The following is a 25,209-nucleotide window of genomic DNA, read 5'->3' as shown; positions in this document are numbered from 1 at the left end:
AGCTCACGCCTTTCTTGATCACGGGACCCAGAGCATCTGCCGGGTGGAGAAGGCATCCCTCAGCCTGGTTGTTAAAGACTGCTGTTGCCCTGTGGTTAGCTGCTTGCCACCGGCTCCAGGCACCTCTGGGGCACCGAGCACAGCCTGGTCTTCCAGACACCCCACCATGCCAGGAAGCCGACCCTTTCCCTGAGAGAACAGGCTCTCGAGAAAGTTGAGTTCCCGCCAGGCCAGCCTCGGGAGGAGTCATGAAGTGCCCCTTCCCTTGTATTGTGCTTAGGAAACCATTAGGCAGCTCTGCCCAGCTTGGGTATTTCTAGGGGAGTGTGGAGGGGAGGATCCACAGCGTCATCCTGGGCCTCTGATGCTCATTAGCTCTGAAAAGGAAAAACAGTTGGCGGGACCCCGGTGCCAGCTGGAGTGGGTGCCCCTCTGTAAGCGTGGCTGGTGCGTTCACAGGGCACGAGGCAAGTCTCTCCGGATGCTGCCGTGGTGTTTCTCGGCCCTGGGCAGGAAATCCTACCCTGGCCATCTGGGGACAGTGAGGGGGGCTGAAGGCACCCACAGAACGAGGTGGGACCCCTGTTTCACTGCTCTTCCTGTCTTTCCAGATGCGCTGGCTCCCTCCCTCCGAGGCTACTTCTCAGGGTTGGAAGTCCCGACAGTTCTGCTGAAGGCTGTGTGAGTACGGGGCTTCTCCAGGGGCTTCTCCAGGGGCTTCTCCGGGGCTGTTCAGTGCACCTAGCCCACACGTGGCGGATGTCTGTGATCAGCAGCTTCCTCCATCCAGGAGAAACCTGGGTACCTACCTCCCCAGGGCATTTTCACCTGGAATGGGAAGATGATGAACAGGCCCAGGGCTGCTTGACTCTCACTTGGAGATCAGATTCCTGCCCGTCCATCATCCCATAAGTTATCATCAGTGCGCATGTCTACAGATCAGGCATCAGGAAAATGATGACTCAGTTGTGGTTCACCTGCTGTCAGCATTAAACAAAAACCCTTCCCAATATGGAGGACGTGTTGCCCACTCAAACACAGATTTTTCTTTTTTAATAGAAGGCAGTGTGCTATTGTTACCAAGACTTGCCTTAAGATTTTAAAATATCTTTTTATTTTTTAGATTTGTTCTTTACATGTATGAGTTTTTTGCCTGCATGTATGTATGTGAACCACGTGCATGCAGTACCCCAAGAGCCCAGAAGAGGGCATCTGACAGCCCCAGAACTGGAGTTAGAGGGGGTTGGGTGACCATGTGGGTTCTGGGAACCAAACCCACGTCCTGTACAAGAGCAACAAGTGCTCTTACCCACCGAGCTCTCTCTCCAGCCCCCACGTTTTAAAAATTCATTGTTTTCAATTATTGAAAAATAATTTTTTTGTACAACAGATTCTGATCACAGTTTTCCTTCCTGGACTCCTCCTACCTCCCACCAGCCCAGCAGAAAGCAGGCAAACAAACAAACAAACACCAAGCCAGAATTTAAAAAAAGAAAAAGCACAAGAAACACAGACAGACACACCAAAACAAACCCCATAAAAATCGGAAACGAATATGTAAGCCAAACGTCCAAACAAGCAATATGAGACAGAAAGTCTACAGAAGTCCCATTGAGTTGTAGTGTTAGCCAACCTAAGTGTGGTTATAAACCATGTCCTAAACTGGTTTCTTTGTGCCGGGTTAGGCCTGACTTTGCTTCAGACAACAATGCTATCAATTATTTCTTGTAAATGCAGCGTCTGCAAAAACACAAATGCCTTCTGTAATTTGGTGTCTTGACTGAATTTCTGATTAAGTACAGGGCACCAGCAATTCTGAACTGTAACGTGGTGGGAACTGGAGCGTGTGACTGAAGTGAACAGCATTACGGTTCCCCAGTCACCTCCATTAGATCCCTCAGTCCTTTATGAACCAGAGAGGGAAGCGAGTGGGTGGAGGAGCAGGCTTGGGTCCTGAGACGCTGAGGCAGCCCTGACAGCGTGTTTGGCCCTGGTCCGGATGCTGACAGTGGCAGGATCTTCAAGCCCTTCTATTCTGAGAGTTGGGCCACATAAGTGGATACTTCTCCCACTGTTGAGGCAGAGGCTCGGGACTTCCTTAGGTCCTGAGAGACTCTGCAGAGCTCCCGTGTGTTGTGAACAAGTCTGTGGCGGCTTACCTCGACATGTTTGTGAGCGCTCGTGGAAAGAGGAAGTAAGAATTGATGGGTGATGGGGCTAGCCTTGTCTTCCGGAGGAGAAAGGACAATTGCCACAGGCAGCAGCCTCTTTGGCCCTAAGGCTTAGGTGGTGATGGGTCACCTTCAGCAGTCATGCTGAGTGTTGACTGCACTTGCTGAGACCTCATAGTGCTGGGAGGTCAGTGTTTCCCAAGTGTGCTCCTGGCCTGGGGGCGGGGCGTCGGGGTGGGGCGGGGCCGGGCGCGGGGCGGGGCTACCAGCCTGCAGGAATGCCTGTCATGGAATCAGAGTGGCAGAGAGCCATCTGGTTCTGCTGGTAGAGTGGTAGGTCCTCGAGGGACACTGGTTTCAGTTGGGCAAGTTGGCGAATGTTGATGGCATAAAGCTTCTTTCTCTTTTTGTTGTTTCCTTTTGTTTACTGTTTATATAGGCTTTAAGCGATTATGTGCGTCCCGTTTTAAAAGACCCTACACTTTGTATGAGCATGCTCACATTCCCCCCCCCCCCCCCCCCCGAAATCATTATTCTTCCCAGACCCATGACAGTCGCTGTCAGTCAGAGAGAAGCCTGGTGGTGGCCGCAGCTACCAAAGCCGGTTAGGGACTGCTGTCCTCAGCACAGAGAAGCTCTGAACCGAAGAATGTGACATCTCTTGAACACAATCCATCTCTTCTGAGCTGAATATGAGCCACAGGCCAGAGCTTGCCTGGGGTGTGAGAAGGTCTCGGGGTGTGTGTCATGTGGAGATAGTCCAGAAGGAATTTGGGTAGCAGTGCCCATCCCTGTCGCGTGGAGCTAGGCATGTGCAGCCCCCATTCCAGCGCCTTCCAGAGTCTTGGAGCGGGTCCTTTCCAAGTCAGCTAATAATCTAAGCTACGCAATTTGGGGGAATAGAAAATAGATCTGTCTCTCTTAGCTGGATGAGCTAATAGGGACACTCAGGAAACCAAAACACATGTCAGAAAGGCCAATGCTGGCCAGGTGGCCAACTTCATACCACAGAAAATGGTACTGGAACAGACCGTCGAGGGCAGTAGGGGTGCTTGGCATCATACCATCCCTTCTGGTGTTGGAGTATGGTGTGCTGGCCTTCAAATCCTCGATGGTCCTTGGCCTACTCCGGAAGAGGCGGTGGGTGGGAGTTCGGTTTTCTGAGACAAGGTCTTATCTAGCGGGCTGGTCTGGACTTGTGATCTTGCTTCTGGCTCCCAAGTGTCTGGGATTACCAGGGTGCAGCACTGTGCCTAGGGATCTCTGGTTTACCCACTCTGCTCCTCAGTGCTGACATAGATGACTAAACTTGAAATAAAACCAACCTAGCCCTTTCTCTTGGTGTACATGTGGGTTCTAGCTGATGTGTCCTACGTTGTCCATGAGCCTCGCTGACAGAAAGAATATGCACAGAACAGCTGCTGCGATGCCCTGGGCTCAGGCGGCAGAGAAGCGTCTGTGGGTTTTGCCCTCACTGGAGGTGTGAGGGAGACCTCTGGAAGAGTGGCCAGAGAGGGCTGAGTGTGCCGCTGATGTTTGCTTGGCACACGGAGTCGATAGATGAGTGATGTTTAGTCTGCCTGCACGTATCGCCCCATCGCGATAGAGTTTTGGTGATGGCCCCCAGCCATGTGGCAGAGAACTGTGATAATGTTTGAAAGACGATGTTTTGAAAATCATCGATTTCCCTGCTCTACCAAGAACAAGAGAACACGTTTGCTGTCACTTCTTACGAGTAACAGATGATGCCTTTCCTTGTTGGACATCCAAATATAGTTAAACAAGTCTTCTCAAGAGCCTGGGAATTGGTGTGGGATGAGATAATATTCATAAGAACTTGTGAGATTCACTTGGCCTTTAACCACGGCATGGAAATTGTAAGCATGTGTCGTTACAGCCTCACCAAATTAGAGGAAATAATGGGGGATAAAAATGGCTGGAATTTGTGGCAGTTTATGCCTACACCTTCTTTGGGAGGAACAGCCTAGTCTGCCTGTCTTTAAGGCTGGGCCTTCATGTAGGCCCAGATGGCTGCTGTGGCTCCAGCAATCACCTCTGCTGTCTCCTTGACAAAAGACCAGTGTGCTCCATATTGCAGTACACTCAGAAGCCAGGGCAGTTCTTATGACTGACTTACCCTTCCTAATTCTACTTTTTCAGGATGACACTTAACTCACAACAGTATGTATGCATTGAACAACTAGAGTGGACTGAGGAGGAGGGTGACGGATTGATAAAATGAACATAATAGCTCAGCTAGGGGTGGGTAGAGTGGGAACTTGGAGTGTGCTAGGAATTGTGGGGGCTTGGCAGCCTTTCATGCTTCGTGTAGGAGGCTCAGCAGGCAGGGCTACCCAGCAGACCCCACTGTGCCATGTTTGGAGACTACGACCGCTCCGATCCATTTTCCTCTCCCATGGCGAAATAAAAGTAGGTGGGCTTGGGAAGTGGCCAGCGGCCTCGAGGAAGCACATGAAGTAGCCTCTGGCAGCCCTTCTCTGGGAGATGCCCGCCCGTCATCTCCACAGGGAGATGGGGATCCAGCTCTGACTTCTCTCAGCCTAGGGTCTGGTGTGCTTCCATGGATATGACAGGGCTGCCCACCTCTGCCCTGCCGGATACTGCACCCCTCCAGCCAGTCCCAGGCCCCCCGAGCCTCGGTCAGCTGCCAGGCAATACATCTACTCCCAGCCATGACCACCAGGCTGGTCCCTACACCCCCCCCCCATAGCCGTGTGCACAAAAGCTGTGCCCCGTTACCTGTTCCGGGTCCGGCTGTTCAAGCTTGGAGAGAGCGGCCAGATGGGAGACTGGGTACTGACCCCCTGCCCCAGCTCCAGTGCCCGCTCATCTTCGGATTTTACGAGGGTGTGCAGAGGGCTGCTGTGCCTGGCAGAACGTGGAGAGTGCACGCACTCTGGGGCTCTGGGCACGTCCCGGTCCCCGAAATGCCTGGCTCCTGCCCACTACCTCCTGCGAGCCCTGATCTGCAAAGCTTTTTGGTCAACCCCCGTGTCCCGGTGAACATCGGGCCAGTTCGTCCTCCTGATTAGCGTGAGCCCAGCAGTCCTGAGAAAGCAAGCCACCCGTGTGACTCCAGCAGCAACAGGCACCCTCAAAACTCAGTGCAGCGTGGCCACCTCCGGAGGCGCCCTAGGGCTGCTATTGCCAGTCAGCCTTGGGGGGGCACCCTTGGTCACGATGGGAGTGTGACAAGACTTGGGGGACATTAGGTGTCTTCCTTCCTCAAACAATCCAGCTTTTACTAGGAAACCGGAATCATGCCCAACCCCCCTCTTTCAATGTTTCCGTAGTGAGCTCTTCCCCATTTATCCTCATGAGACGGGTGTATTGGGAAGGCCGCCTGTCCCACAGGCTCACCCCTGACTCCAGAAGGACAGATTCCACACGGGATGTAGCCTCTCCTGTCTTGCAAGCTAGAGAGAGCAGCGAGCTCATGGACACGCTGCAGCGGGGTCTGCTGTGCATGGCCGTGGAGCTGGGCTCCTCTGGCCTGAGACAGTTTGTGGAAACCCCTGGGCCAGCAGCAGCCAGTGTAGTAAAGATGAATCAGCTGGGTCTCAGCACCTTGGGCATCACGGGACAGTTACAGATGTCCTTCCTGCTCCCAGCAGAGCTTAGTTACCAGACGTGACAGGCTGGATTCTCGGGCTGCCCAAAGCTGTCATGGTCTGAGGCAGCCCCTGGGACTGGTGGCCGTCCTGAGTCTGTGTGGGACCTCAGAGCTAATGATCTGGCTGGCAGGCTTTGGGATGGCACTTGGGGTCTAGCGGAGTCATTGGAATCCCACACCATAACTCAAGGTGCAGGTTCTCCACAGACTGGACCAGGCGGCCTGTGCTTGGGCGGCTTCTACCTCAGTGACTTCTGAGTGCCCTTGCCTCTGGCCCAATAGCCCATGCACATTGTTCTGAGTCCCCAGACCACTTTCCTGCCTGCATTCTGTGCTGCTTGCAAGGTCATTCTGCCGTGGCAGCTGTGCTCGGCTCCTGGCCCCAACAGGGCAGGCTGGTCACCCTGACCCAGGGCAGCACTAGGTCCACAGAGAAGGTTGCCATGCGCAGTTAACAGATCTCTCTGTCCACCCAGGTCTCGGGTGTGTGATGGCGGCTGCAATCTGTCTTGTGGGTATTAATGCGATCTTCACTGGTGGCGACTGTCATCCAGCTGTTCTGCAAAACTGGAGCTTGCTGGTGAGTGCCAAAGTCAGGTGGCAACCAGTGTGGGCAGGACGGGCACCAGGATCTCCTGGAACCACGGCCTCTGTCTGCAGGAGTCCGTGGTATCTGCATACCCTCTCCGGTTGTCTGGCAGGTCCTCCCAGGGACTCCCAGCCACAGACCACTTCAGGTCAGCCAGGATGGTAGTCACCAGGTAGTTTGGTTTCTTGGTGGGGTGCTTTTTGTTCCGAAACAGTATCTTGCTATGTAGCCCAGGCTAGCCTCAGCCTCTCTAATGCTGGGAAAGGTATATGCTGGTGATAAGTTTGCAGGTCACACCATGGCCTTTTCAAGTAAGGCTGTGTCCATTCACATTTGATTTCCCCAGTAGCACCATGGCTTAAGGAATTTTGGAAGTAAATGAAGATTTTTTTCCCCCTCCCTTTCAGCTCCCTAAACCTTCGTTTGAAATTGAGCAGCTTGTTGGAAATCTAAGATAGAGTGTATGCGTTTCCTTCTCATCTGTCCAATTACATTAAGTCAGGGTGAGTGTAGCCACACTAATGTTGTAGGCTTCTCCAGGAGTTCCTCCGTGTCCCGGGCATCTCAGGCCTGTCTTCTCCATTGATGGCTGTCATAATCTCAGTCGTCAGTTTTGGTTTAGTTTGGCTTGGAAGTCAGGGTCTCACTACGTAGCTCAGGCCGATGTGGAACTTGGGGTCTCCCTCCCCTCAGCCTTCCGAGTGCCAGCAAGGCGTGTGCCATCAAGCCTGGCCCTAGGTGGTGGTCTGTCAATGAAATCACAGTGTACACTACCAGAGATGACCTGCTCCCCGCCACCTCAGACGGCAGCTTTCAGTGACCGTGCCGAGCTTGGCTTCGGATAACAGAATGCCAGGGTCACTTCATGCCTCAGCCCAAATAAGGAGGCGAATTTCATTCCTTATGAGGGGGCCTATTAAAAAAATGAGTCAGAAAGGACGTCAGTGTTGCTGCTGAGGGCAGAGGATCAGGCAGCTAACCAAGGGTGTCATTACGGCATTTGGGGGGGCCTAAGTGACTTCATGCTGAGAACGGCACCTCTTAACACTCATTTTGAAGAACGCATATCTGATGTGCTCCGTTGTGCCTGCCTTGCACCTGGAAACGGAGCCACGAGAAGAATGTATTTCCCCCCATTTCAGTAGCACTAAGCTGTCAAAGGCCTCATACGTGACCCATCATACAACCTATCAATCATATGGCCTTGTAATCTGTTTCCTTTCATCATGGTCCTTAGCAGTAGTTCCCATGATGTTCTTGATCCTCATGGGTTGTGTTTTGAAGGGTTTTTCTTTCTCTGGGTAATTTAAAGATCAGTATATAGGCATTCGTGCAGTTAATTTTTTTTTTCCTAGTCCTAAGCCAGATCCTTGTGTATGCTAGGCAAGTGCTCTCCCACTGAGCTCCCCGGTGCTGGGTATTTTTTAAATGCAGTAAAACAACCAAAATATTAGCTGTCCAAAGTCTACCAGCCCAGTGGCAGAAGTGGGTTGTAGCTGGAGTTTTCTCTCCGGGTCCCGTCAAGCCTCGGCAGTCCCTTAGCCCACTTATAAACATACAGATGCTTATATTATTTAAACTGTTTGGCCTAGTGGCTCAGACTTCTAGCTATCTAGTCCTTACATCTCAAATTAATCCATTTCTATAAATCTATACCTTGCCATGTGGCTCGTGGCTTACCGGCATCTTCACACACTGGCAGTATCTCCCTCCGCCTTCCTGTTCTCTCATTTCTCCTCTCTGTTAGTCCCGCCTATACTTCCTGCCTGGCCACTGGCCAATCAGTGTTTTATTTATTGACCAATCAGAGTAATTTGACATACAGAACATCCCACAGCACTACCAGAAGGGCCTGATAATAGAGGAGCAGGAGGCAGCGAGGGGCTCAGGACTAGAGTTTCAGGTGCCCACGACAGAGGTGCGCCTGGGCTGAGGGAGGGAGGGTCCCTCTGCCTAGAGGGGCTGGAGCCATGCACAAACATGGCCAGGAAGGGCACATGGAGACTGGTCTCTGCAGAAGACTATCACCACTTGAAATGTTTGGAATATTCACTTCTATGAGTTCTTGATTAAGCCAACAGATATAAAAATGGAGTCAGGGTAGCAGAGGAATAGTTCTTACCTGACATGGCAAGAGTAAACGTTAGAGGCTGAAGTTAAGCTTTGAGGGAAATCACTAACCATTAGGCCAAGCATATGCAGGTGGATGGTCAAAGCCGTTGTTTGATTTGGAGAGAAAATCTACCTGGTACCTGGCCAGGTAGAATGTAGCTTAGCAACACAGAAACCCAGATGTTGTTCCACTTTATCGTCCCCCTGTGAGTTGGCCAAGTGCCCCAGTGATCATACGTCAGAGGCAGCCACAGTCCAGTGTTTTATGACTGTGTATACTTCAAGTCCCCATGTCCTCCAGTGTGTGCAGCTGCAGCTCACTCAACAGGACGAACTTTGACAGGATTGTTTCCGCTTTTGAAATTGCGTCTTGTGCACACACACACACGTGCAGAGGACATGTGGAAATCAGGACAACTTTCCGGAGCTGCCTCAAGGTTGTCCGTCCGTCAGGCTTCCACAGAGCCATGTCACCAGCTGTTTGGCTCTGGTTTTTGAGATACCACTTACACATTGCTCTGGGCCCCCTTTCCCAAAAGGCTCTTTGGCAAAGAATCTGCCCCTAGTCACCCAGCCCGCCGTCCCTCCGTGGCGCTTTGTGTTCCCGGATGTCTTTGGATTCTGTTTAAACGTCCTTGTTAACACATTCCAAGGTTTGAACTCCATCCCTAGCTAAACCTCTTCCTTGTTTACAGGGACTGAAATAGCTCCCTGGTGACCTTGTGTTCAGTCTGGGACATAGATGGCAGTGTGGAGACATTCTTTTCCCATGTGAGAATTACGTCTCCAGGGTGGGTTCTGGAACGCTCGGGACCTATAGGTTCAGCACTTCTCCTTCCCCATCTTTAAAAGATCCTGTGCAGGAGGGAAAGGAGAGTGTCACAGAGCCAGCATCAGGCTTATTCACCCCACCCAGGAGGGATCCGCTTCCTACAGAAGGGTGCCTCAGAGCTGGGGTGCAGAACCCAGGCCAGGCTTCCAGGTACAGTCCCCTGCCTGGCAACTACAAATTAGGACAGGGGCCCAGGGGTCTAATGAAGGGACATTTTGCTGTACCCTGCTAGCTCCGACTGGGGTAGAGGATTGTCTTGGGGAAGAAAATAACATCCAACTTAATTCCCGCCTAGAAGTTTTATAGGGACTTCTCTCCAAAGCCCTTCCGGATTGCGGGGCCTAGGAAAGTGACTTTTCAAAGACAGTTTGTAAATGCTGAGGGGGGCTAGAAAAGGGAAGGGGGGGGGACACCCGGAGACAGTCTCGAAGGATGTACTAAGGGACCTAGGGAATGGGAGCTAATGGAGAAGGTTGAGGAGCCATTTTCTGCTCCTCAGGGCTGGTGCAGAGGAGATGGTCCTAGGACAGAGCTGTGCTGAGCCAGGAGGATCCACACAGACCTGTTCCTGGAGCCCAGTGCTGCGCCTTGAGGGTCTCCACGGCAGGAACCCCTGCAGGACAGCCTGGGTTTGATAGATGGTGGTCAAGGTCGGGAGGAAGCAGGTCATGTAGATGGTGGGAAGTCGTGGCATTTCTGCGACCAGATGTTGTTGCCTCCTGACATCTGCTCTGTGGGGGAGCAAGGCAGGAGTGTTCTGGGCCGACCAGTGTGCTTCAGCTGAAGCTCCTCTGGCACGTCAGTGATGTGAGGAAGTGAGTCAGGCCATGAGGTGAGAGGCTCACAAAGAATTTGTTGCTGTCACCTAAAACGTGACTCCGTCTGTCCTCTTCTGCCCCAGATTCCCGCTCCTCCTGCCCACCCAGGGAGATGCCACCCGATGCATACCTAGCTTGTGGGAACTCTGGGTCGTGCCCACTCCTGGGTAGAAATCAGGGTTTCACAGACAAGATGGGCACTTTTGTGACGCAGCTGTCCGGAGTCGGTCCCCAACACTTTTGCAAGTGTTTTTTTGGTGACTGACTTGAAGCTGGGTCTAACAGTGGAGCCCTGACTAGCCAGGAACTCAGATGTAGACCAGGCCGGCCTGAACTAGAGATCCCAGGCCTCTGGGATTAAAAGCATGCCCCACCAAGCCTGCCTAGAGATGGGCACATTTAGATTCTCCTCACTTGAGCCTGGCGGGGTATGTGATCCCCAGTGGTACTACGTGTGAGAAGAGGCCGAGGAGGCAGAAAGGGCGTCTCCTAAAGGAGGTTGAATTTTGTCTTTCCCTGCCGGACAAACAGTTCTGACTGGGAAAGCTGCTGCCAGAGGTCAGGGAGAAGGAAGTGGTCACTGAAGGCTACAGCATTCCTACAGCTCGCTACAGGAAGCAGCTGGTGATGTGCCGGGTTGCGGCAACTGGAGGGAGGGAGGAGCCTTAGGGTCAGAGCACGGTGCACCCGCATGTCACTTCCTGCTCTGCAAAGCTGGCATTCTCACTGGTGCTTCCCAAGCTCCACAGCGACTCAGTGATTCTATTAGGACCTTAAAACTGGTAGGCCATACTGCTGGGCGGCGGTGGCGCACGCCTTTAATCCCTAGCAGAACCAGGCGGATCTCTGAGTTCGAAGCCAGCCTGGTCTACAGGGTGAGATCCAGGACAGGCACCAGAACTATACGGAGAAACCTGTCTCTGGGAAAAAAACAAAACAAAACTCGTAGGCCATTGTTATGATTACATAAGCCTTTCTCTGTGCAGACTCCTAGTCTGCTGATACGTCTACCTTTCCTGTGTGGGACAACCCGAGTCTGCCCTGTCCGGAAGACGGCAAGAACACATGGGAGTTGGAGACTATAAAGTGAATAACAGTAAAAATGGGTTTACAGTGTATCCTGGACAGCACTACAGAGCTGTGGATCGCACAGTCCAGAGCCTAGGCCGGAGGGACTCAGTGGCAGGGCAGTACCTGGCATTTGTGAGATGGAAGAGCTGTGAGCTTGAGTAGCCTGTTACAAAGCAAGCTCCTGCCAAAGCAAAGTAAACGAGCATTTGTTTGGACTTGTGGGAAAGGGGGCTTTCATTTTAATCATTTTAGTGCATGTGGAGAGAGAGGGGAGAACTTGCAGGAATCTGTTCCCTCCCCACCACCGAAGTCCCCAGGATTGACTCAGGTCACGAGACCTGACAATTAATATGCTTACCCACTGAGCCATCTGGCTGGGCCCCCTGCTTTGTTTTCTCCAGATAGGGTCTCTCTGTAGCCCAGGCTGGCCTGGAACTCCAGCTGATTCCTCCTGCCTCAGCCTCCAGTGCTGGATTACGCCAGCTTGACATCTTTATCCACTACCCTCAAGTCTGCTGACACTCCTGGTCTCACAGGAACTTAGCAAGGTGCTGGAGGTGCTGTACATGATTGTCAAGGTTGCTCTCCAACATGGTTTCTCTCTGTTTCAGGTTTGAAAACACCTTGTCCAGTTTTGATCCCTTCAAGACTTTGCCACAGCCTCTATCACACATCTGTTTTCCTCAAAGACAAAAAAATATATAATAAAATGTGTTTTACTCTTTTACACTGTATAATTTTAAGAAATATGTGTTATTTGTGAATGCATGGTCTGACATTTCTGTACAGTTTGGAGACATACTCAGAGCAAAGACAACAGTAACACCAAGACGGTTAGTATTTTTCTAACAGACATTTTAAGAATGGAGGGATGAGTTCTTACACTAGGTTAGATCACTTTTGCGCTTGATTTTTGAATGCTTTTAATGATGTTTATCTTGTTTTTCTTCTACAATGAGCTGCATGTTTGAGGCATGTCTCTGACTAGCATTGAGATTTCCACAATTGTGTTGTGAATGTGGACTCCATCTGCCTGGCCCAGAGTCAGGGCACATTAGTAACATGGTGTAGAAATGAGTTCGGCAAGACAATCAAAGCCCCAGAGCATCTGCTGTCATAGTGTATTCACATCTGGGCAAAGACTACTACTTAGGTCATGCCTCCTGAGCACAGCATACCATCTGGTTTCATGGTGGCTCTGGCTGCCACAATACAAACTGTGCCAAGTGAGGTATTGCCATTTTATACTTGTATTTATTATATTCTTACTGTTCATGATAGCACCCCTGGAGTGTGGGACCTAATATATCACCCACCTTCCATAAACTGTTCTCACTTCCCCAGTGAGTAGAGGGACCTTGGTTTGGCCAACATGGCCTCAAGAGAAGCAGGCTGCCCACCCAGCTTGCTTGGCTGCAATGGGCATCACATCTCAAGGGATTCTGCAAAGCATTGGCCTACCTGAGCTGGTGTTCTAAAGGCTGGCAGCCACCCATCACATTCTCCGGAATACTGTGTGCTCATCTTGAGACTACCTACTGCACTGCACTGGGTGGGTCGGTCATGTAACCGTGGCCATTCACAATGAACGCTGTTTCCCTTGCTTCAAGACCTCTTCAAAGCCCAAAGTCAGTCTTGTGTTGTATACCAACATATTTCCAGAGGCTGTGACAGGGCAGCTTCTCCCACGCCTCAGACAAGAGCCATGTGTAATACTATATTGACCTCAGAATTTCCAGCTGCTGATATAGCTAGACATAATCACGATCTTTGTATCTTTGTTATCGATCCGCTTGTGTTGTGTTGAAAACGTCATGTTTTAATGATTATACCATTGGTTGGGGGGGGGGTTTCATTATTTTTCATTAGAAGCAAGAATGTCAAGTTTTTACAGGTTATTGGAAAAAGAAAAAGGAGAAAGAAACACCAAGGCTTGGCGTAAGGGCCTTGCCCTAGAAACTAGAGGAAAGGGGGAGGCAGCAGCTGGGGACGTGAAACATCCACAGTGGTGTTTGGGGACCGCTCATGACCCCAGTGCCACTTTAAGACTCCTCTACCTGCTTCAAAGAGAGCGCCACTTCCCCATCAATTATGCTTTTATAAACTGTAAAGTTACTTTTCTATTGTCGTTTTTAAAAAAAAATAATAAAGTTTATTCCAGCTATGACAGGACTGTCTGGGAACTTACTCTCAACATCAACCAATCATGCTCCACAATGCCAAGATTTCCATTTCCAGGCAGTTGGCACAACTAGGCAAGATTCAGAGAGTGGCCGTCAGGGTAACCACAACACAACCACGTGCCACTGAGGGCGGCACACACCTGAGTACCTTTAACTCCGCTCAGTTGGTACCATCCTCCCTCACCTACAAAGTTCGGGCTCAAAATTACTAAGATTCTGATAGGCGTGGTGGTGAGCACCTTAAATCCCAAGAGGCAGACAGAGCTCAGATTTAAGCCAGCCTGATCTACAGAGTTCCAGGACAGCCAGAGCTACACAGTGAGACCCTGTCTGGGGGGTGGGGAATGGATTCTGCTGAGGGTGGATGGCTCAGGAGTTAGAGCTTGCTGCTCTTACAGAGGACTGGGGTTGGGTTCCCAGCACCTACATCTAGTGGCTCAAAGCAGTAACTCGAGGTCCATGGGTTACATCATCATCTTCAGGCAGCGACACACAGTGCACGTACAACACATGAAATCCTTTCTTTTAAAAAAATGAAGCTTCAAAATCTCAAAAAATGTGGCTGCTGATTTAGCCAAGGTAACAGTATTCTATACACTCATCAGTTTCCCCCTACATCTTACATTAAACTTGCTGTGTAGCCAAGGATGACCCTAACTTCTGATCCTTCTTGCCTCCCCTTCCCAGTCCTTAGATCATGGGAACGCTGTAGAGGGTTTTATAAATCTGCTAGGCAAGTACTTTACCGGCTGAGCTGCATCCCTGCCCGTCTCACCTCCTAACTGTTCAGTAGTCACGGGCGACCTTCAGTCTTGGTCACTGATACTTTCAGCTCATGACTCAGTTTTCTAGAGACGAACCATCCAAAGCAGGCCATCGTCACTGCTTTCTGATCATCTGGCATTCCTGGCAAAGACTGGTGTGGCTTCCAGTCACCTTTCAGCTCATGGAAGTATGCCTAAGACTGCTCTATGGAGCGCACTGATCATAGATGGCTTTGTCCCCTTCAGCCTAGCCGCTCAGTAGCTATGTGCAAGGACAAGCCTGTCTGTCTGTCTGCCTGCCTGCCTGCACGGTGTGTCCCAGTCCAGTGCAAGCCCTGGATAAATTCCTGCTGACCAAGCAGTTTACACCCACTCTATCAACTTTCTCCGGAATATCTTCTGTCACTCTGCTGAGCAGACAGGAAAGCAGCAGGGTCTTTGGGAACCAGTAACTTGGTATTAGGAAAGGGCACACTGGTTTGTTTGTTCACTCTTGCTCCCTTATAAAAAGGTCTCAATTATACACACTTCAAAAGAACATTAATGGAGCCAAATGGACTAACCCCAAGAACACAACATCTAGCATCTAGAATTAAACAGCCCCCGAACTAAATTTCAACTTAAGTGAATATTGCCAAGCTCAAGTTTCCAAATGAGAACATCTCTAGTTAATCACTTCTATGCTTCGGACTCACTGAACCCAGTGTTTGCCTATCTGTCCTTATTTCATGAGACTTTGCAACTAGTATTCCCCATTCCACCAGGCATCCCTAAGAATTAGCCAGACATGGTGGTACAGATCTGTAATCCCAGCACCTAAAAGGCTGAAGCAGGACTGCAAGCATTACCTGAGCTAAAGAATGAGAAAGCATCGCCAACACCCTGAATTCATCTCAACAATGAGTGAGACAGCCAACTGCTCAATGAAAAGAGCACTCTTCCCTGGTTTGAGAGCACAATGGATGTTCTCTTCCTCTTCACTTTTGAACCAGTGTTCCATTCTCTATGACAAAACAATTTACAACATTCTAGGAAGGCTAAGAGTGTTAGTGACAAGTTAGTGACATGTTCTCTGAAATACTAGGCCTCAAAATGCTCGAAACCTTTAATGACTGGTGCTAAATGAACCACATGCAGTTGGCAGTTTGAGGTGTTCAAACTTGAACATGCTGTAAAGTTTCTACCACCCGTGCAGCACACACTTGCAGGATTAACATTGCCAATAGCAACCCTCGTTCAACTGCCCTGCTCTGGCCAGATTCAAAAGTCTTAAGCCATCATGCACGAAGAACTCTTTCCTAGCTGCTGCTTTTGTAGCCCAGTGATATCCATGGGTTCTTTCACTGGTGCACCTGGGGAGCTAAGCCATAGTAACTTTCTGCTTTACCGGGGGAGCAGGGAAGTCTTCTCACAAACTAACAACTTGAAGCTTTTGCTCTCCACTTCATATACATTCTTCTCTTAGAAACAAGAGTGTGATCCAGGATAGGTTGGGGGAGGGAACTACAAGGTCCTCTTGTTCTACTTACACACTTGAAAGTCCCCTTGCTCTGTTCATGTCAAATCAGAAGCTGGATACAGCTGCACAGGCCTGGGATCCCAGCATTCATAGGGTTGAGGCAGAAGGTAGAAAAGTCCAAGATGAATGAACTACGAAGTCAGGTTCTTTCCCATCTCTACCCACAGTGAGAAGTGTGATCGAGCCAGATTCTTAAATTCCACCCAAGTTGTCTTTTGAGCAAAACAGGCCTAAATACAATTTGAAGTAATGTTCAAATTAAAATACTTACCTGGACAAAGGCGCATTTTTCTCCGAAAACCGAACACATGGTTTCAGTGTGAGGACTTGGCAAACACGCCCAGTGTCAAGTGTCAAGTGTCCACCTGCTTGTTGACATTTCTAGAACTGGCCTCACCAAGTTCAGGCTGTAGTTTGCTCAGTCACCACTTTTTTGTTTTCAGGGTTTTTTTTTTTTAAGTTTGTTGGTTTTTTGAGACAGGATTTTTCTGTGTAGCCCTGGCTATTCTGGAACTTACTCTGTAGACCAGGCTGACCTCCAACTCAGATCCGCCTGCCTCTGCCTCCCGAGTGCTGGATTAAAAGCGTGCACCAGCTCACAGTCAGGTATCACTTTTGACATACTTACATTTTGGTTTTGTTTCCAGGGCTTGAACCCAGAGCCGTGTGCATGCAGTGTTCTGTCCGGGTGAAAAGTCACTGCCCTTTCACCAGTCTAGAAAGCACGAGGTCACAGGAATGCACTAACCACCTTCCAAGCCAGTGTGGCTGGGCCAGACTGCAGCCTATACTTCCAGAGGGCCCTGTCAATCTACTAAAGAGAGACTTACTTCTGCCATGCAAGAATTAACCACAAAGATCATACTCGGCTTCCAAGGTCAGACATGTTTAAGGTAGTACAGTCATGGACCAGCCACATAGATTTATTTCTGAGGGAAAAACTCTTATAAATGTGCTTTAACTCTAGAAACAGAAGAGGGGCAGTGCCACAATGTCAGGCCCTATTCCAATTTGTCTTTCCACAGCATGCTCTCCCCCAATTCACAAGACGGGCCACAGCCTGGTGCTCCGAATTAGTCTGAGAGGGTTTCCAAGTCCCCACTGGTCCTCCCTTTTGTGAACACCTACTGATCGCTCAGGACAAACCCATTGGAAAACAACCATCCTACATGTAGCTCCAAAGACAGCAGGCCATGAACAGCAGGTCACTGCTGGTCTCCGGGCACAGCACTAGTCTCAGCTAGCTAACAACAATCAGGCAAACCTGAGAAAACCCCAACCTTCCCTCAAACCAATCATTTCAAAGCAGTAATGAGAAAGAAAGGGGATGCTAAGTTTCATCTTCTCTGTCTCGGGTACCTGCCATTACAAGAATCAGAAAATTCAGAAATCCAAATGTACTTGTCCCTTGCGCGCCTGTACTCAGAACATGCTTCTGCTCTACTGATCTCAAACAAAGAGCTCACAAGAGAAATCCAGGGCTGTACACGCGCAGGCTCCCCAGAAGTACTAGGACCGAAGTTCCTACATTGCCCTTCCCCGAGTACTCCAGTCCACAAGTATCGAGTGTTTCTCCATCCCCTGGGTCTGACCATCACCTGACCACATTTACAGGCTGTGACAGCTGCAGCCAGAGGTTCATTTTTATACTTTGTCTAAGCTCAACTACATTTCTCTTACCTAGCCCCTAAAAGCCTCCTGTGATTGTGATGAATTATAGATCAGATGCACGGAAGACCGTCTCAGCCTTTTAACTCTCCCAGCCATGCTCAGTCCCTCTAGCCTCCAAATGGCAGCAGATCCGGCAGCCACTGGCAGAGGCGAGAGCAGACTTCCACTTGGAACTGCTGGGGGATGGCTTCAGTCACCCAGAAGGCCTGCTGCCAGAGTCTGTTCGTTTTTATCAGAGCCACTGAACACAAGCAGGCTCTCAAGTCTCCCACTGGACTGTCTACTCCCCACACATCACCCGGGGATGCCGTCCCGGTGCCTCAGCAGAGAGAATACTCACACAAGCTACAGGCCGAGGGGAACAATACTTGCAAGACAATGTGAGTGAATGAAACAAACTTATAGAATTTACAAGTTTAGTAAGTAGCAAGATACTTTATTTTTCTAGATTTCAATGTCTTCATTTCTGTGAAGGGAGGCAAGAAATTAAAAAGGAATTATCAGGGCAGTCCCCAAGAAACAAACAAGAGCAGGCTTAGCTGGAAGTCCCTAGGCTCAGGCCTAGCAGTAGACATATCTGAGCACCTACCTGTCCAGCAGGTCTGGAGTCTGCCTCCTTAGAGCCAGATGAGGCCCTTTGAAACACACAGACTTGCCCTTCCAGACCTGGCCCGTAACTTAGCTTGGAGAACACAGTTTGCAAACAGAGGCATCTGCAGGGAGATGAGCGAGTTCTAATGTATGGGTAAAGATTTGATGCCTTAAGCATTATAGATCCTTACCAGCAAAAACCTTCAGACACAAAGCAAGACAGTAAGTTTCTTATTTTCTAATTACGTGGGAGCCACCGTGTGACATCCTCTTAGACCATATTTTGGAGCTTGGGAGTAAGAAAGGTAATGCATATAGATGACGTGAAATAGATATGAAGTATTATCATCGGAAGCCCAATGCTTTGGGGTACTGTCACCCCTTTTCTGAGAATATTAAACTTGGTTTTTATATTCCCATAATACCATTTCAATGGGTGAGAGGAAACCTGTGCTAATCACCACACAGGAGCAGGGCAAGTCATGAAAGGACAGGTAAGAACATGCCCTGTTTACAAGGTCAAGTGGGAACCCTAAAACTTCACACACACTTGGTAACGGCTCTCACAGAACTGGACCAGGAACAGGTGACAGAGGGTCTCTCCACCAGGAGTAGCCAGGACAGCTCCTGAGAGCTGGGCTGTGGTGAAGCCCACATTCAGCCTGGCAAGAAGCGTCTCCTAATCCTTGTTCAAGATGGAGCAAACCATGACTCTAACTTACTAAATACTCAGCCTTTTTAAAAGAAAACATTAACAGTTACGTTTAGTGTAATTTTATTGCTTAGCTTATTAACCAGAGTCATACCCTGTGTTCCAAAGATGAAATCCACACACTTGCCAACAGTCCTGACTCCGATCTTTGGGACATCCCAAACACCCACCCACGCAATCAGTGACTGCCGCTGTTCCCTGCTATTTCCAAGAATTAAGAAAGACAAACTGAATTTCCTAACTTCTTAAAGATCTTCCTACAATCGATTTTATTATAAATATTTTCTCTTGGAATAAAGAAATATTGCATTCAGCACTACCAGCCAACCTGTTCTAAAGCAATCGAGAAAACATGGAATCAAGAACCATCTAGAAATCAAGACAAATAGCAAAGACACCTGCATGCCATGCTATGTGTCTTTCTAGAAAAAATATAAAACCAAGCAACCGCAGGAGTTAACAGGAACCGTTCCCCACTAGTCTGCTGGGTGATGGTAGCTGCATTTGGTAATCCGCTCCTGTTCTGTAAACTCAGCTGCTCCTGTCCTCAGAGCCGAGGAGCAGACGGGAAGGCAGGAAGTCCTCAGACCCCAGCATCAGGAAAGATCTTGACAGTGTGTCTGTAACCTTGTCTGAGGATAGAAATGGTCCCTATTTGCCAGGGGTAATGTCTGAGTAATCCTTCAGCACTCCAGCCAAGTGTTCATTGTGGGTCTTGAACCGTCGCTTCTTCTGTGAAGCAGGCTTTTTCCTTCTCTGAATGGAGGCCTGCAGGAAAAGGAAGACGGGGAACAACAGTGACTCCAGGGACACCACAGTTCAGAGTGACCGAGCAAGTCCAGAGACCGCAGCAGAGACTCACGGTCTGGAGCCCTTTCCTTTATCCTGCTTGGAGATCCGGCCTCACCCACCCCACCACAGCATCCACCCCTCGCAGCACCCACCCCACCACAGCACACACCCCTCACAGCACACACACACACACCCCTCACAGCACACACACACCCTCACAGCACACACCCAGCCTCCAACTAGCCCTGGTGCCCTGACAGCACAAGGCACAAACCCCACTGGAGTAACAGGCAGGGCACAAAAGGATAGCACAACTATGCTAGGCATTAAGTCAGGAAAATAAGAGGCAGTGGGTTTCTGTGCTTCGTCTCCACTACAAGTCGAAAAAGTACCAGCTACTTAGAGTTCAAAAAGTGAGCTCAAGTCAATACGGCAAATACTGAAGAATGACAGGGCTAGAAAAAACACAGGCACATGAAGCTTTGCACTATTCTATATTCTGTAGACCTGAAATATCACGTTTTAGAACACTCTAAACAATGATAAAGTATTAAGGGGTGGTGTGTGTGTGTGTGTGTGTGTGTGTGTGTGTGTGTGTGTGTATTTGATCTCCCCTCACCCCCAGACAGGGTTTCTCTGTGTAGCCCTGACTGTCCTGGAACTCACTCTGTAGCCCAGGCTGGCCTCAAACTCACAGAGATCCGCCTGGCTCGGCCTCCCCAGTGCTGGGATTAAAGGCGTGCACCACCACCACTGCCTGGCTGAGAACCACTTTTTCTTTAAAAAGGAAAAACTAAAAGCTACAAAGCATGCAAGGGAAGGGGAGAGGGCAGGGCCCCAAGTTTAGATAGAGTGCTGGTAGTTCTTTCCACCCTGCTGTTCTTGGACTGCAAATTAGTGGTTACCAGGTACAGGGGGATTTCCCAGCCTTCATTTTAATATCCACAGGAGTCCAACTAAAAGGCTATAAAGGCAGCTATTCGTGGTTCCTAAAGCAGGACAATTCAGGATCAGCAGGACATCAACATGAAGAGGCAGCGGAGGAAATGGAGGTGCAGACAGACCAGCCCGTGAGGATGACACCAGGGAAGTGCACAGGACCAGATAGGACAAGTGCTAGGCCCTGAAGAAGGGTGGCTGGGGCTCCAAAGTCACAGGCTGCCACGATGATGGCCGGGGCATCACGACAGACGGGTTCACTGCCTTCAGTACATCAGACATGACCTGCTTTCTCCGGCCAAGTCAATGCACGGGGCCCAGAGAAAACCTAGTAGAGGGTATCACAGGCTCACTTGTCAGAGCAGGAGGCGGCGCAGAGAAGGACTAACTGCTCTCCAGTTACATACCACTTTCTTTGGTCCAGATTCCTGCATGGAAGAAATCCCCTGTCGCTTCAGATACTCCTCGATTTTCTCCTCATCCATTGAGTCCACAGTGACACTCCTCCACAGTTTCTGGAACTCTATACACAAGACAGCAGTTATTTTGTCGTGGATTTTTACAAACCATGGTAATCAAAGTTCACCCTGAATATTGTCTACCCTGCGCCTAATTAGCACAACTGAGATTTCACTAAAAAAACAAAGAAATACATGTAGTTGAACAGGCCTTCCTCTGTGAGCTCAAGGATAGCCTGGCCTAATGTAGCAAACTCCAAGAAGACAGGACACATAGTGAGACAGAGTCTCCACAAAGAAAATAGAAGGGGAGTGGGGAGGGGGAGGCAAGAATATTCCAGGGCTGGACAAAGCATCAGAGGGTCTCGGATCTGAAAGGCAATTCTGTTTTTCAGGAACAGTAAGAGAAGGGCAGTGTGGCTGAAGCATCCCCCTCTTCCAAGGGAAGAGAAGCAGTTAACACTCTTACTCCTAAAATCAGTTCCCTCCTTTTGGGGCAAATTCTTCCAACACTGGCTGCTCAAGGCCCTGAGCTCAGCGTCCTCCACCTCTGCACTGATACAAAGAAGCGTTCAGGGAGAGGGGCCCCAAGCTTTAGATGGAGGCGAGGCACTGTGACAACATCATGCCTGTTTACATCTTTCTCCTTGTTCTGAAATCTGCTAACCCAGGCGTTGTGAAGCGAAAAAAGAAAAAGAACCAACCTGGGGTAGGTGGAGCAATGCTCCATAGGAACGAGGAGAAAGGCAGGGGTAGGTGGAGAAAGGCAGGGTCTGGCCTCCACAGTCACTCTTGTACTGGACATGCACAAAACGAAAATCCGTGCACTTGAATTCCCCTAAAGACAGCTTTAATAACCACGCTCATTAACAGCCCGGTCAGCCTTTCCTTACACACACACCCCACCCTGTGATGGCCAAGTCTTACAGTGTTACTCTGGGAACTGAGACAGACAGGGTCCTTTCTGAATGCTGAGGTGGGTCCCTAAGCTTCCTGTTGACTGCAGCTCAGAGGCTGCAGGGCAGGCCTGACTACCATGCCAACCCCTACACCAACATGCCTCTTCTCCCCTTGCCAGTCCATTAACCTTCCTATTGGCTGACACACGCTCCTTCTGCAAGCTAGCTCACAGCTCAGTGGTTAAGGCTATCTTCCAGAGAACCCATGATTTGACTCCGAGCACCCGCATGGCAGCTCACAACCATCTAGAACTCAAATTCTAGGGGCTCTGATACCTTCTTCTGGCCTCCATGGCCCTGCTTACATGTGGCACACAGACATACATGCAGGTGAAATACCCATGCACATAAAAAAGATAAAAAAAATTTCAAACGTTTATTCTAAAACAAACAAATGGTGACTAAGGCCGTACCCATGTGAATACACGCATGTAACGAACGCATTGTCTCAAGGGTCAGAAGTCATACAGCCAGTCCAGCTACTGTTCGGTATGTTCCCACACCTTCAACACATGATACCCCACAGCACCCAAGAACTCTACCAGGAAGAAGGCCCCTGAATAAACCTCTTTTCTTTATAACTCACCCAATCTGTGACCCTTAACAAAGGACTAGGACAGCAATCTTAAGCTAAGAACAAAGCACATTACAAAGTTACAGTAATCAAAGTTACCGCAGAAAGATACAGAACCATCAACCTACAAAACAGAGTAGAGAGTGCAGAAAAGATTATCTTAACAGGAGTCAAAATAAAATAGCTTAGCTGACTCTTCCTTTTCTTTCTTTTCTTTTTTCTGAGACAGGGTTTTTCTGTGTGTAGCCCTGGCTGTCCTGGAACTAGCTCTGTAGACCAGGCTGGCCTCGAACTCAGATCCATCTGTCTCTGCCTCCTGAGTGCTGGGATTAAAGATGTGCACCACCACCACCCAGCTCAGTTGATTTTCATTATGTAAAACAGTCTGTAATAACAGAAAACGGGGGAAAAACAAACAGAAAATGGAACAAGGACATGTAGGAGTGGCTGGAGAGATGGCTCAGCAGTTAAGAGCACCAGCTGCTCTTTCAGAGAAGCCAGGCTGGCTTCCTTAGCACCCACATGGTGGCTCACAACCATCTCTTAACTCGTTTCAGGAATAGGCCCTTTTCTGGCCTGTGCGGGCACCAGGCACATAAGTGAATACAGATATACACGCATGCAAAACACCCATACACAAAAAACCGAAAAATATGTAATGTTCCAAAAAAATTGAATCTACAAGTACAAAAGGCAGGCAGGCTCTTATGTCATACCATAAGCAACAGTCAACTCAAATGGATTTTCCACACACACACACACACACACACACACACACACACACACACACACACACACAGCTTTCACAAGCTCTGCTGTGATGATTCGCTCCTCTGTAATGACTCCTCCCTCACTGTCTTCACTATTTTCTCTTCATCGTCAGGCTTTAGCAGTCCCAACTCTGCCGGGTGTTTCCCTGTTTTCCGCTTGTTTGGAGAGGGTGATTTATCTCGTGTTATTTATTTCTCCTGTTTGTATTTCAGCTTTCTTTCTCACTTGGTCACACCACACTTGTTGACAGGCTACTGGAGCCATTCTTCAGCTCTGTCCCTGCACTCTTAGCTGAAATGTTCTCCTTCACCACACAGTGGATTGGCCTTTTCTACTAGACAGCATTATCAGTTAAGATTATCAGTTATTGTAAATGCTGGATCTAGAAGTTCAAATATCTGTATCTTAAGAATTTGGTTCCAGCCAGGCAGTGGTGTCACAAGCCTTTAATCCTAGCACTCGGGAGAAGAGGCCAGAGGATCTCTTAGTTCGAGGCCAGTTTTGTCTATAGAGTGAGTTTCAGGACAGCCAGAGCTGTACAGAGAAACTGTCTAGATCCCCCCCCCAAAAAAAAAAGGAAAAAGGAAAAGAAAGAATTTTGCCCTCGTCTCAACACTGTATTCGTTTCCTTTGTCTCTTTATGCTTTTTTTTTTTTTTTTTTTTAAAGCAGGACATCCTCTGCAGGACACTTGGAATCAGAGGTAGTCTGTCTGCCTGGAAATGGGAACGCCTTTCCTTCTGCCGAGCCTGCAGAGACTGAGTCAACCGAGTCAGGATGTGAGCTTGGTGAGCACGCTCTTGTGCTATCGTTACCGTAACCAACAGCCAACTTCCAATTCCTTGAGCCACCCCTTGGGCTCCGTCTGGACAGAGTGGGTTTCCAGCAGTGATCGTCAGCAGCTGCTGACCTCCGGTCTGGTCTCCCTTTCTGCAGTCCCTCCTGCCGAAGGACCCACAGTGGAGTCCACTGTGGGTCCCTCCGGTGAGGGGAGGGAGGGAGGGGCTTCTCCAGCCTTCTCCTTAAGCGGCCACTTCCCCTCCTCCAGCATCAGGCACTCCCCACCTCTGCCCCGTGGTAGAAGGACAGGCACCAACCATGCCCAGCAACTTGGAAAGAAAACACTCTTCTTGCGGCTTTGCCTTGCCTGAGCTGACAGCTACTGCAGGTTCTGTTATCTACGGAACTATGGACACACTAGAGCTACACATATATTTAAGGTGAACGGTAGATCACAAGGCAAAATTCCAATAGGGTTTGAGAGGATTCCAAATTTAACGGCCTTTTTACTGTGTGAGGAAGAAAACTGCTCAACTAACAATGGTGCAAAGTGAAATAAACTTTTTAATTTTATACAACTGGTCTAAGAAACTACAAATTAAAAAATAAGATCATCTTTATTTTCTTGTTGTTGTTATTTAGTTTGGTCTGTTTTCGTTACTGTTGTTTGCCCCACCCCCTCACCGACAGGGTTTCTCTCTGTAGCCCTGGCTGTCCTGAACTTTGTAAATCAGAGTGGCCTCGAACTCAGAGATCCACCTGTCTGCTCTCAAGTGCTGGGACTAAAGGGATGTGCCACCACATCTGGCTTAATCTTTATTTCCTTTAAGGTTGTCAAGTCACTTAAAAAACTCCTTAAACTGGATACAGTAGTTCACCACTACAATACTGGGATTCGGGAGACTGAGCTCAGGAGTAGACCAGCCTGGGAAACAGTGAGAACCTGGTCTCAGACAGGTAAGTAGGTGGACAGAAGACAATTGGACTGACCAGACTTGGAGCCGTCTACAAAGCAGACCTCTGGTTATGTCTGTGAAGAAGGCATCTCTAAAGCAAAGCTGTTCTGATTTGCTTTCTGTCAAGACAGGGAGGAAAAGTTTCTTTCTGCTGACAGTTACAACCCCATGCTGTGGGAAGCCAAGGCAGGAAAACTCCGCTTTCTGGCCTGCTCCCTGCTCCCTGCTCCCTGCTCCCTGCTCCCTGCTCCCTGCTCCCTGCTCCCTGCTCCCTGCTCCCTGCTCCCTGCTCCCTGCTCCCTGCGCTCAACTAG

The 25,209-nt window shown here is 49.4% G+C and overlaps 2 protein-coding genes across 10 annotated transcripts in view; one reads left to right on the top strand and one right to left on the bottom strand.

Annotated features, from left to right (window-relative positions):
• Positions 1–11,964, top strand: part of Rbpms (RNA binding protein, mRNA processing factor) — a 159,069-nt gene extending 147,105 nt beyond the window's left edge. For 2 of the 5 annotated variants that reach the window (XM_028877182.2, XM_028877183.2), the window contains 2 exons: positions 612–681; positions 11,839–11,964. In XM_028877182.2, the coding sequence (XP_028733015.1) occupies positions 612–674 (63 nt within the window). In that variant the 3' untranslated portion in view covers positions 675–681; positions 11,839–11,964. Of the gene's footprint in view, positions 1–611; positions 682–6,281; positions 6,386–11,838 lie in introns of those variants that run through there. The other 3 variants (XR_003735362.2, XR_005093088.1, XR_005093089.1) reach the window with 3 other exon arrangements.
• Positions 11,965–17,813: 5,849 nt separating this feature from the next.
• The window catches only part of Gtf2e2 (general transcription factor IIE subunit 2), a 48,538-nt gene continuing 41,142 nt past the window's right edge, over positions 17,814–25,209 (bottom strand). For all 5 annotated transcript variants that reach the window (XM_028877184.2, XM_028877185.2, XM_037211684.1 and 2 more), the window contains exons 7-8: positions 20,806–20,921; positions 17,814–19,435 (exon numbers count right to left, since the gene is read on the bottom strand). In XM_028877184.2, coding sequence (XP_028733017.1) covers positions 19,319–19,435; positions 20,806–20,921 — 233 coding nt within the window. In that variant the 3' untranslated portion in view covers positions 17,814–19,318. The remainder of the gene's footprint in view (positions 19,436–20,805; positions 20,922–25,209) is intronic.

Source organism: Peromyscus leucopus, chromosome 17 (assembly GCF_004664715.2).
Source record: "Peromyscus leucopus breed LL Stock chromosome 17, UCI_PerLeu_2.1, whole genome shotgun sequence".
NCBI lineage: Eukaryota > Metazoa > Chordata > Mammalia > Rodentia > Cricetidae > Peromyscus > Peromyscus leucopus.
This window is presented reverse-complemented; position numbering and strand designations above follow the sequence as displayed.